At 45.0% G+C, this 12,697-nt stretch overlaps 1 protein-coding gene across 1 annotated transcript in view; it reads right to left on the reverse strand.

Moving 5' to 3' along the window:
* LOC134908898 (cytochrome P450 2K4-like) overlaps positions 1-12,697 on the reverse strand; it is a 92,783-nt gene that overhangs the window by 13,849 nt on the left and 66,237 nt on the right. Inside the window, exons 6-7 of the mRNA XM_063915123.1 lie at positions 6,487-6,628; positions 3,102-3,286 (exon numbers count right to left, since the gene is read on the reverse strand). Of these exons, the coding sequence (XP_063771193.1) occupies positions 3,102-3,286; positions 6,487-6,628 (327 nt within the window). The remainder of the gene's footprint in view (positions 1-3,101; positions 3,287-6,486; positions 6,629-12,697) is intronic.

Consider the following 12,697-nt stretch of genomic DNA (forward strand, 5'->3'; position numbering starts at 1 on the left):
GATACCTGTGGCAGTAGGGAATGGGACAATAAGATATAGTCTATCCTGGAAAGCATATGGTGAGCCGCAGAGAGACACGTGTATTTTTTATCCGTGGCGTGTAAGGCTCTCCAAATATCTACTGCCTGCAACCTCTCTGCCAGGAGGGGGATTCCTAATTTGGGTAATGTGAGAGGTCTCCCTGGTATGTGGGATCTGTCTAGATAAGAGGATGAAATAAGATTTAAATCACCACAGAAGATCAAAGGGTTAGTGAGTAATGGGCTCAGTTTAGCCAGCAAGGTCTGAAAGAAAACTTTAGAATAAACATTAGGAGCATATGCATTGCATAATGAATAAGTTCGACCATTAATTTTTGCAGACATAATCACATAGCGGCCGTTAGGGTCAGTCACAGTAGACAATACCTCCGTAGGTATATGACGTTTGTTCAATATGACAACACCCCTGGCTTTCGAGTTATAGGAACTAAAACCCAAAACCCGCCAATGGTATTCAATTTTGCAATCTCCTCAGGAGTCAGGTGTGTTTCCTGCAAAAACGCCAAGTCGACATGTTGTTTACTGTGGTAGAGGAGTATCTTCCGCCTCTTTGCCGGGGAATTGAAGCCCCCGACATTCCATGATCCCACTATCAGATCAGGCATACTTCAGAGGAGAATGTAAAAAGAAGGTACCAACTAAAAGTTTACTCAAGAATTTTTATTACAAATTTTGACAACCCATAAACAGTTTTCATGTTTTTTGTAATATATTTTTTGTGAGGCTGTTTTGCAGTGTGCACAGTTTGGTCTACGCTTTTGGTAGCTCACCAATGAAGGGTACACACTGTCTAATTTTTTGGTCATCTCAACAAACGGGGCAGTACGGATGGTGTAATGGTTAGCATTACTGCCTCACAGTACTGAGGTTATGGGTTCGATTCCCACCATGGCTCTACCTGTGTGGAGTTTGTATATTCTCCCCATACTTGCGTGGGTTTCCTCCGGGTACTCTGGTTTCCTCCCACAATCCAAAAATATACTGGTAGGTTAATTGGCTCCCAACAATATTAACCCTAGCGTGAATGTGTGTACATGTGATAGGGAATATAGATTGTAAGCTCCACTGGGGCAGGGACCGATGTGAATGGGCAAATAGTCTCTGTAAAGCACTGCGGAATATGTGTGCGCTATATAAATAACTGGTAATAATAATTTTCCAGCAAATTGATGGTCCCAATACCTGAGCTACAAACTAAGTGAATTTTCTCTCTGTAAGTAACCGATTTCCTGCCACGCCACACTAAATCTGCATATGTCCGGCCATAGAAGGATGACACGGAAAAATGTGGTAAATATGTTTATCAAGAATTCCCACACACTGCACAATGGGGGTCATTCCGAGTTGATCGCTAGCTGCATTCTTTCACTGTGCAGCAATGAGGCAAAAAAAAAGGCACTTCTGCACATGTGTATGCGGCGCAATGCGCACGCGCGATGTACTATTACAACGAACGATGTTGTTTCACACAAGGTCTAGCGAAGCATTTCAATCGCACTGCTGTCCGCAGAGTGATTGACAGGAAGTGGGAGTTTCTGGGTGTCAACTGGCCATTTTCAGGGAGTGTTCGAAAAAACGCAGGCGTGCCAGGAAAAACGCAGGCGTGGCTGGGCGAACGCAGGGCGTGTTCGTGACGTCAAAACAGGAACTGAACAGTCTGAAGTGATCGCAAGCGCTGAGTGGGTATTGAGCTACTCTAAAACTGCACAAAAAAACTTTGTAGCCGCTCTGTGATCCTTTCGTTCGCACTTCTGCTAAGCTAAAATACACTCCCAGTGGGAGGCGGCATAGCGTTTGCATGGCTGCTACAAACTGCTAGCGAGCGAACAACTCGGAATGACCACCAATATCAGGAAACTGAGGCTGATATTTTCTGCCTTGACTGAATGATGTGGCATGTTTGTCACCATGAATTCCCTGGTTTATTGGTGTAGTGTGTACATACTGTAGCTTAAAGGTGCATACACACTAGTAGATTTCTGAGCTCAAAGCAGCTCACTTTTGGCGTTTAGAGCTACTTTGAGCTCAAAGCCTCCTACGGCCGGGTGGTGAGCCTGTTTTACCGGCCGAGTGAACCACTTTCCACAGTCTCCTACTGTGGAAAGGGATTCACCCCTGTGAACATCGCTGGGTCGGGAAAAAATCGCTCAGTGTGTATGCACTGAGCGATTTTCCTGCCAACAATGTTCACTGATCATGCATACGATTATTGCTGCGCATACAGATGGGTCCATGTTTATCTTGGCCTTTAATAGGATTAATTGAGTCAGGTCAGTCAGACTTAATCCCCTGCTGTAATGACTTAATCCCCTGCTGTATTGTTCTCTGTATTGTATTGCAGCTGAGAACCATAGATGAAGGGTTTATGTAAATAAACCTTGGTGTGCCTAGGCGCAGAAAACTAGTCAAGATAACTGTGGATCTATCTGCACACACTGGGCAAAAATACCCAGTGTGGATGCACCTTTACAGTAATATATTGCCTCTGGCAGTTTAATCTTAATTAGGATAAGAAATCTACACTCCATGAATGAAGAAACTGATGATAAAAAAAGTTAATATTATTACAGTAATTTAAAAAAAAAATTCTATTATATTTGCTACACAATGAAAATGAATGAATAGATTTAGTTATTTATCTATGTAGATTAAAGTTCAATTTATCATTTTCTTTCCTTTTCGAGTCTTTTTTTTTGTATTTATTGTTATGTTAGATTTTTCTTTTCTGGAGCATATTTTCTTGAACATTATATTTTAATTACTGCATCAGGGAAATTTCCCCTTAAATAAATTGCTTAAATGATTCAATCATTTCATACTGAAATCACATTTCCCATTATTAACAATAATCCATAAAATATTGGAAATGAAAGTTGTCCTCACATTATTAGCTATCACAGGAAAGCACAAAGATTATTTGTATAATAATAAATAGAATAATAAGGATTAATTGAGCATTGCAACACTTTTGACATAAAAGGCTGCAATTATACATATAATATAAACTGTGCAGATGATGCAAATGTAAACGCAACACAGAAGAACATATAAAATACTCACTTTCGGAATAAAATATCCCTTGAAGGTCACATCTGTAGATGTCTCATGGGTCAAATTGAGAGGGAGAATGTCAGAAAACCTCTGGATCTCATGTATGACTGCGTATGTAAAAGGCATCTGCCCCCGGTGGCTGTACAAAGGTTGTGCGGATCCAACAACTCTGGAGATCTCCTCTTGGACCTTTTCTAATTAGTATAAATGATAGATAGACATGTATGAGATAATATAGATTTTTTTATATTGTCATCATAACCCAATGGTTCTGAGTGATCGGTAACAACCAGTGGTGGGACTGCAGGACTGCAGCCACCCAATGTAAAACCCACCACCTCAGCTCAATGAGCCAGATGCAGTCTGTGAGACCACACTGGCTTCACTGTGTCAGGTAGTGCTTGACTACCTATTGGAACCAGGCCCGGCGACAGGGGGGGTCAAAGGGGACACCCATCCCGGGCCCCAACATTGTGAGGGGCCCCAAGGTCCTGCTGCGGCAGTGCGGCAGCTGTAGCATGGATGTAATTGTAAATAGGTTGCTCGTACAGGCTGCGCCCACTCCCCTGTGGTAACCCCACACTGCTCCCAGCCCCTCAGGTCAGCTGTCCGGCACTCTTGATGTGCAGTGACGTCGCGCTCTACTACGCACGACGCCGCTGCATTCTCCCCTTCATTCCTCCCGCCCACCCTGTGTCTCTGGCATCTCTGCTCTGTGAGGAGCCACCGAGCAGGAGAGGGGACTGCAGTACGGCTATAGAAACCGCAAGGCCGGCCAGCGCGCAAACATATTGAGAAATAAAACAGCCTCAGGCAGGCTGTCATCTTGTGGGGACTCGGAGCCTGGTCTGGAGATCGTCGGGCGCCTGTGTATATTGGTAAGTGTGCGCTCTTTAATCGATAAAATAAATCCCACATAACACACCCTGGATAAGCAGTGTCTTATGCAATTTCGGACAGCATTAGTAGAGGAGTGTCCATTCCTATGATTGCCATAAGCTACTGGACTTGTGCTATTGATACAGGAATACATATCCATTAACTGCTAAACCTCATTTCTAATAAGTGGCAGTCATAGGAATGGACACTCCTCTACTAACGCTGTCTGAAATTGCATAAGACACTGCTTATCCAGGGTGTGTTATGTGGGATTTATTTTAATCATTAATGCCATTGATGTTTTTACAATGTTTTGTATATTAAACAAACCTGTATAATTCTTTTAATATTATTCTATCTAGTCAAGAAATCATTTATCAGCGCCACCATCTCTTTGGTTTTATATATTGTTTATTGTGGGTCTGACTACCCCCTTTTTTATTGTGGCAGCTTTAAAGCGCCTGGACTGTATTAATTTACCATTTTGGCTTCTAAAAGTAGCTGTATAAATATGGACTGTTTCCCACAGAATGTACTTGTGATCCCGGCATTTGGGATCCCAGCAGTCAGAATGCCGGCGCTGAAATTCCGACATCTGTCAGAATGCCAATGCCGGCATCCAAGCTGTCGGAATACTGAACGTAAGTATGACAGGGAGGATTAGGGTTAGGCTGTGGGGGAGGGTTAGGTTTAGGCTGTGGGGGAGGGTTAGGTTTGCATGGAAGGATGTGTGGGTCTCAGGTCAAGGGGGGTGGGGGGCCCCGCAGAGATATCAGTGTACCGGGCCCCACAATTTCTGTTGCCGGCCCTGATTGGAACTGTCATTCACCCGCAGGTCAGGCAGTCCCATTCGGAGGTGTTTCCTTCCTCTAGGATGGCCAGACCGGGCTGTGATTAGCAGAGAGCTGACTTCCTGTAGGAATAGCAAGCCACTCCCTGCCCCATCAGCCCTAGCTGGCTTCTATGACCCGCAGCTGATGCAGTCCATAGAAGCCGGGGGTTTGTACATGCGCAGTACCGCTGCCGCTACTGTGCGTGTGCCGGTCCTGGAACCTGTCAGCTACGTTGCACAGGTGCCAGGACCTAGACGGCAGCGGAAGCAGGCATCGTGGACAAAGCAGCAGGGACCCCGCAACACAGCCAGCTGCAGCCCACTTCCTCTATCAAGGTAGGAGAAACGTTGGTAACAACGCTATGAGAGGGACATAAACTGTAAAGTGGTCTGTGTGTGAAATGGGACAGGATTCCAGAGCACTGCAAAAGTGTGTCTCTACTCTTTAAATGCATAACCAACATGGCCCCCACAACACTGGCATAATGCAACTTCAGCACGGTGTTTGGTTAGCATCACTGTCTCACAGCACAGAGGTCTTGGTCTTGATTCCCACTAGGGCCCAACTGTGTGGAGTTTATATATTCTTCCCGTGTTTGCGTGGGTTTCCGCTGGGTGCCCAGGTTTCCTCCCACAATCAAAAAATATACTGCTAGGTTAATTGGCTTCCGACAAAATAAACCCTAGTGAGAGAATGCAGGGCCGGTAGGAACCGAAACAGCTACAAATTCCACAGTTTTATCTCTTTTTGACCATATTTAATGAAACCTAAAACAAGAACGCAACGCTTACTAAACCTCCTAATGCTAATGTGTGGACCTCCATTCTAAAAGGAAAACATTCTATACCCTTAATACCAAGAAATAATGACACGGAGACTTGAATTTGGCAGAAAATTGTTAGCTATTTATTGTACCCTAACCACTAGAAAAACCTGTTAAGGAAATATTAAGTTAGCATGTCGTATCAACCGAAATATGGTGGCAGAAAAAAGAACGGCTACAACCCACTGAAGATAACCTCAGAAACATTAAAACTCAAACAATCCTAATCTACCACAAAAACCATACATAGGTAATAGGTGCTCGACTCATACCTCCACACTGACTACCCACCCTGATGGGTGATGACGCTGCCCCCTGTTGGGTGATCTAGCGGCCTTAAAAGTCAATGGACGTGAGTGCACCTAAACCACACCAATACTGTAAAAACTGTGACTAACAAGTCAAACTAGAACCTGCCGTTCTTTTCCGCCAACAAATAGCCAACAAGAAACCACAACTAACAACCTAAAGCCAAAACACTCTGTGTCAAACAATCTACATATTGGGGTGGGAGGGCGGGAAGGCAAACTAACAGAGACCCCTAGATGACCTATACATCCCTATATATGCTGATCCCTCCCCTATATACCATTGGCTGTAACCTTTCATAACAATTTGGTCCACACCCATCACAGGAGGTTTAACTCTCTCCATTCCCATGCCTGTCATTTCGTTCTCCATATAATGTATCTCTGTGTTTGCAGTGAATGAGATATGCACCGATTCTCAGCATTACCCAATAATAATATAATAATAAGTCGCACCATGTGTATACAATTTTTACTTCCCATATTTCACACATAGATCATGGCTGGAACATGTTATTCATTGTGCTAAAGGTAATAAAGAATTGCTGTACCTTGGATATTTGGATATTTTACCATCAGCAGAATAGCCCAGGAAAGTGTTGTTGATGTTGTCTCCATTCCTGCTGTAAACAGGTTTCTCACCAGTGTTCTTAGATTGTCATCATGGTAATATGTCTGAGAGTTCTCTGCCTCCTGCAAATCACAGTCATAGGGGTAAATTTACTAAGCTACGTGTTTGCTCAAGTTGGAAAACATGGGAGTGTTAGGGCTTTTTTTAAATCACGGAAATTTATTAAAGAACAAACATGGGGCTATATTTACTAAAATTCGTATTTTCCCGACTGAGGTTAAAGTTCAATCACGAATGACATCAAAAGTGTAAAGTTGCAACTTTTGAATTTATTACGACTAATTTACTAAGCTGTCGTAATCTGCATTTTCGTATTTACCGATGTCGATGTCATTCGTTTTTTTTTTTTGCAGTGTTTTACGTGAGTGACTTGTAAAACACTGCCGACTTTAACACAATGAATCTCGGCCGGATCGGAGAGATCCGTGCTGGGCTTCATTGTGCACCTTTATTAAAATAGAAATCATTGTTAAAATCTAAAAAAAAAAAATGCGTGGGGTCCCCCCTCCTAAGCCAAACCAACCTCTGGCTCTTTGAGCTGGTCCTGGTTGAAAAAATATGGGGGGAAAAATGACAGGGGTTCCCCCATATTTAAACAACCAGCACCGGGCTCTTCGCCTGGTCCTGGTTCCAAAAATATGGGGGACAAAAAGCGTAGGGGTCCCCCGTATTTCTGAAACCAGCACCGGGCTCCACTAGCCAGATACATAATGCCACAGCCGGGGGACACTTTTATATTGGTCCCTGCGGCCCTGGCATTACATATCCAACTAGTCGCCCCTGGCCGGGGTACCCTGGAGGAGTAGGGGCCCCTTCAATCAAGGGGTCCCCCCCTCCAGCCACCCAAGGGCCAGGGGTGAAGCCCGAGGCTGTCCCCCCCATCCAAGGGCTGCGGATGGGGGGCTGATAGCCTTTTTGTCAAAAGTTGAATATTGGTTTTAGTAGCAGTACTACAAGTCCCAGCAAGCCTCCCCCGCAAGCTGGTACTTGGAGAACCACAAGTACCAGCATGCGGTGGAAAACCGGGCCCGCTGGTACCTGTAGTACTACTACTAAAAAAATACCCCAATAAAAACAGAAGACACACACCTTGAAAGTAAAAGTTTAATACATACATCCACACCTCCATACACACATACTTACCTATGTTCATACGAGGGTCGGTCCTCTTCTCCATGTAGAATCCATGGGGTACCTGTTGGAAAAATTATACTCACATAATCCAGTGTAGATGGCTCCTCTTCTTTTCTATTTGTAATCCAGGTACTTTGCAAAATAACAAAACGGACACCCGACCTCGCACTGAAAGGGGCCCCATGTTTTCACATGGGACCCCTTTCCCCGAATGCCAGGAACACCCCCTGACTTCTGTATAAGAGGGTTCCATCAGCCAATCAGGGAGCGCCACGTTGTGGCACCCTCCTGATTGGCTGTGTGCTCCTGTAGTGTATGACAGGCAGCACACGGCAGTGATACAATGTAGCGCCTATGCGCTCCATTGTAACCAATGGTGGGAACTTTGTGGTCAGCAGTTGACCGAAAGTAACCTCACCGCTGACCACAAAGTTCCCACCATTGGTTACAATGGAGCGCATAGGCGCTACATTGTAACACTGCCGTGTGCTACCTAACATACACTACAGGAGCACACAGCCAATCAGGAGGGTGCCACAACGTGCCGCTCCCTGATTGGCTGATGGAACCCTCTTAGACAGAAGTCAGGGGGGTTCCTGGCATTCGGGGAAAGGGGTCCCATGTGAGAAAACATGGGGGCCCTTTCAGTGCGAGGTCGGGTGTCCGTTTTGTTATTTTGCAAAGTACCTGGTGCTTGCAATCAAAGTACCTAGGTGCTTGCAATCAATGGTTAGGGGGGTAAGTCACACCATAATGTATGTTCACCAGACGGGTTCACAAGCTGCTAACAACACAATCAAACCTGCTATTTCTTCCTTATCAGGGCCAGACTGGCACACAGAGGCCCCACTGCCCGAGTATAATGAAAATTTTGTACAGTGGTTTTTAAAGGATAACCATAAGGCAGTGGCATCACAAGGTGGGTGCGGCCCGCACCCCGGTGTCACCCGCCGAGGGATGACACCAAAGTGCCGGCTCTTGCTCAGTGACAGGAGCCGGGTGCTGCACTGTAACATTACGTACAGCAACCTGGCTCCTGTCACCATGTAGGAGCTGGCTGTGCAGACACGCGAGTCTCCAGGGGCAGGCCACAACTCCCGGGCCCCCGGAGTGATGAAAATGCGGGTCGGAGCGCTTAGCCACACCCCTTCTGTGAAGCCACGACCCTCCCGTGGGTTCACCCCGTGAAGCCACTCCCCCCCACCACCACGAAGCTACGCCCCCTGCCACACCGGGTACAAAAGAGGTGAGTGACGCCTCTGCCATAAGGCAGTTATTGTGTTTTTTATAGACCGGTGGTGTTTATCTGTTAAGCCCAGGGAAACCAGGATAAGCAATGTGTGTCTTACCTGCTTGATTAAATTCAGTATATTTTGTACCGGGCTAATTAACTTTGATATATTTCTCCCCTGCAGTTTGGTGCAACTGAAGACATGTGACTAAACAAACAGAGCAGCTATGAGGAGCTTCCTTTTTTTATCATATAGTTTTTATTGAAAAAATTAGCAAACACAGGGCTGTTCTACAGGGAAGAACCAACAATGACTATGAATCAAAGTAAACAGCGAAAGTGGTTCAACATATATGAGATAATATTTTTTTAAAAACAGCAATTCCATGAATAACATCTCTGGACAAAAAGAAAGTATAATCCCTCCAGTTGGGAAAAGAACTGAAAGCAGTATTGTAAAGAGATCGTAGGCATGGAGTTATGTCAGAGAGGAAAAAGAAGTAGAAGGGGAGGGGTGAAGGGAGAGGGTGAAGGGAAAAGTGCCCCCGACAAGTCAGGATAAAAAACAAACAAAAAATAACATGGGGAAGTAGAATAGGGTAAGAGAGGACATGTGGGTATCTGGATTTTAACTAAGGCCCGGGAGGGGAGTATTGTGAAGCCTATACCAGGGGAGCCATGTGGAGTGGAACTTTAATACCGTATTGTTTTGTAGACTCGTGATATATTCCATCTTTGAGATTAACCAAATTCTATTCAGTAGTTCCTGGTGTATATGGGGATTAATAGCTTTCCAATTACGCGCCATTTGATAAATAGCGGCACACGAAATATGGAGAATTAATTTGTTCGAGTCCTTGGATACGTTTTTGACCGGGGCACAAAGGAGTAGATTTGCGGGAGAAGGGGGGTTTACGAGCTCAGCGAGAGTAGAAAAAAGGGAGCTAACCATACTCCAGTAACGGGTAATCACTGGGCAAGACCACCAAATGTGGTAAAATGAGCCCACTTGTCCACATTGTCTCCAGCATAATCAGAGGTGCTTGGATACATGCGATGTAATTTCTCAGGAACTAAGTACCATCTAGTAAAAACCTTCTAGGAGTTTTCACGTATAGCCACGCTTATAGTGCATTTGGATATCTCTGTACGAATTGAATCCCAGTCCTCTTCGTCGAAATGTGAGCCTAAATCTGTTTCCCAAGCCCGTTCGTGAGGTTTAGTAGGGGGAGGGTGCGGTGTCAAAATAGATAGTGCCTTTATTGGTGGTCCCGTACATACATGTTCTTTCTAGAGGGGTAGGGAGTTGCAGAGGATAGGACAAACGTAGGAACAGAATAAAATGACGGAATTGTAAGTATTGGAAATGTAAGGAGTAAGGGATTCCATATTTGTCTTGCAAGTCAGCAAATGAATGTAGAGCGTGTGTGCCTGTAATATGATGAACTCTAGTGATTCCCGCTGAAATCCAGGGAAGAGCCATCGAGGGAGAAAGTCCTGGTGGAAAAACGGGGTTAGACCAAAGAGTGGTGAGGGGGGAAGGGGAAGTGGTAAGCTTCAATTTCTGATTGAGGGATGCCCAAGTTTGCAGAGTTTACTCCACTGTGGGGGAGGAGGAGAAATCTTGTGTATAATGCTTGCGGGGCAACTATGGTAAATAAGAAACCGAAGAAACACCAGTCAAATCACTTTCCAGGTCAACCCACCTCTTAGTATGTCGAGGGGAAGTAGCGCAAGAGAATGGGCAAGCCAAGACATCCGCTTTGGGCGGTTCTATCTAGGATGTTTCGCCTAATCCTTGCTTTTTTGTGATTGAGGAGCTCCCTTTTAAAGGCAAGGTGGGAGTGCCATCTGCCTGTCAGTCTGGGAAGAGGAGGAGGAGTCTAAGGTATAAAAAGACTATCTGGGGGATTTATCTTGATGAAAAGGCCTTTTGAAAGTTACTGAGAGGAGCTGGGATTTTTGTCAGTGCCTTGTATGAACACTAACTTTATGATGGATAACTTTATCAAATTATCAATGTTTCCCAGTATAAGAACAATGTTGTCAGGGGATGCGGTCAAGAACCCGCCAGATGGAATCCCGGCAGTCGAAATACCGACACCGGGATCCCGACTGGCACAATCCCGACATATTCTCCCTCTGTGGGTGTCCACGACACCCACAGTGAAAGAATAAATTAGTGTGCCGAGCGTAGCGAGCGCAGTGAGACCGCAAGGGGCTGCATTGCGCTCGCTCCCTGTTGGGATTGTGCCAGTCGGGATCCCGGTGTCGGTATTCCAACCGCCGGGATCCCGTCCGGTTGGATTTCGTACTGATCCCGTTGTCAGAACAGAGAAAAGAACAAATAAACTATAATGAAGTCGCATTGATATGGTGATTAAATGCCTGGGTTGAAGTTAATGTCAGACTGACTCTGGCTGTTTTTTTTTTTTTTAAATCACAAAAGTTTATTGACAAGAGGAATACAATGACATATGAAAGCAATGGGCACTCTTGAAGCATAACAAAACTAGTATACATAGCAGGTTGAGTGCAAGAGTGTGTCCTCATGTTATCTGTTCTATTATATTTACTTTATTATTTTATTTTATTTTTTTATTTTTTATTTTAGACAAATCCAAAAACAGTCGAGAGTTAAGAACAAGATTAGGAAATAGTATAGAATATTCCAAAGGGACAAACATTGGGATCCTTGAGAGGATTTGTAGGAGGTTACCGAAAGGGTTATGTGGAAGAAGAAGGAAGAGTAGAGTAAAGAATTAAGGAAGAGAGAGAGTAAGAGGAAGAGAGAAAAAGGAAAAAAAAAAAAAGGGGGTAGAAAAGCAGAAACAAGTCACGAACAGGGGGGGAGGGAGTCGGAAGAAGAGTCTCGTGGGGAAAAAAAAGGGTAAGGCGAGCTAGGAGAGACCTGGGAGAGGTACCTGGAATTTAGTGTACCAAGGTGTCCATACGCCGTGGAATTTATCCACTGTGTTGTTCATCAAGGAGGAAAGATATTCCATTTAAGCCACAAACCAAACGCGGTTCATGAGTTCCAGACGGGTTGGAGGAGTGGAGAGTTTCCATGCTTTAGCAATCTGGAGTTTAGCTGCACAGGCTATATGCATAGCTAGCTTGTTTTCCGGTTTGGATAGCTGGCAGGCCGGGGCACACAGGAGCAACGTCTCAGGGGACAAGAGGGGGCAGTCCGGAATAAGCGACTGGATAAGAGTACGGACCATAAGCCAAAAGGAGGCTAATCTCGGGCAGTTCCACCAGATGTGAAAATACGAGCCTACTTGACCACATTGGCGCCAGCAGAGGTTAGAAGTGTTCGGATATATTTGGTGTAGGCGCTCGGGGACCAGATACCATCGCGTGTAAACTTTGTAGGAGTTCTCCTTAATGGAGACGCTAATAGAACATTTAGAGATATTCAGTCGGATAGATTCCCACGTGTCATCTTCCAGGGGTGTCCCCAAGTCGGTATCCCAAGCAAGTTCATGTGCCATGCGGGGTGACGCAGCTGGAGACAAAATAGAGTGATACAGATTAGATATAGTGCCTCGGTCCGTGGGGCAATACATGCAAAGGCGCTCCATCGGAGTCGGGATATTAGGGATAGGCGTTTTCCTGGTTGAGGACATAACGAAATTTCGAATTTGAAGGTATTGATAGAAATATGACGTCGGGAGAGAGTGCTTTGTTTGAAGGTCTGCGAATGAGTACGGTACATTGTTGTGAAGTAGATGATGATAGCGGGAGACTCCTGCTCTGGTCCATT

This window comes from Pseudophryne corroboree, chromosome 4, assembly GCF_028390025.1.
Source record: "Pseudophryne corroboree isolate aPseCor3 chromosome 4, aPseCor3.hap2, whole genome shotgun sequence".
NCBI lineage: Eukaryota > Metazoa > Chordata > Amphibia > Anura > Myobatrachidae > Pseudophryne > Pseudophryne corroboree.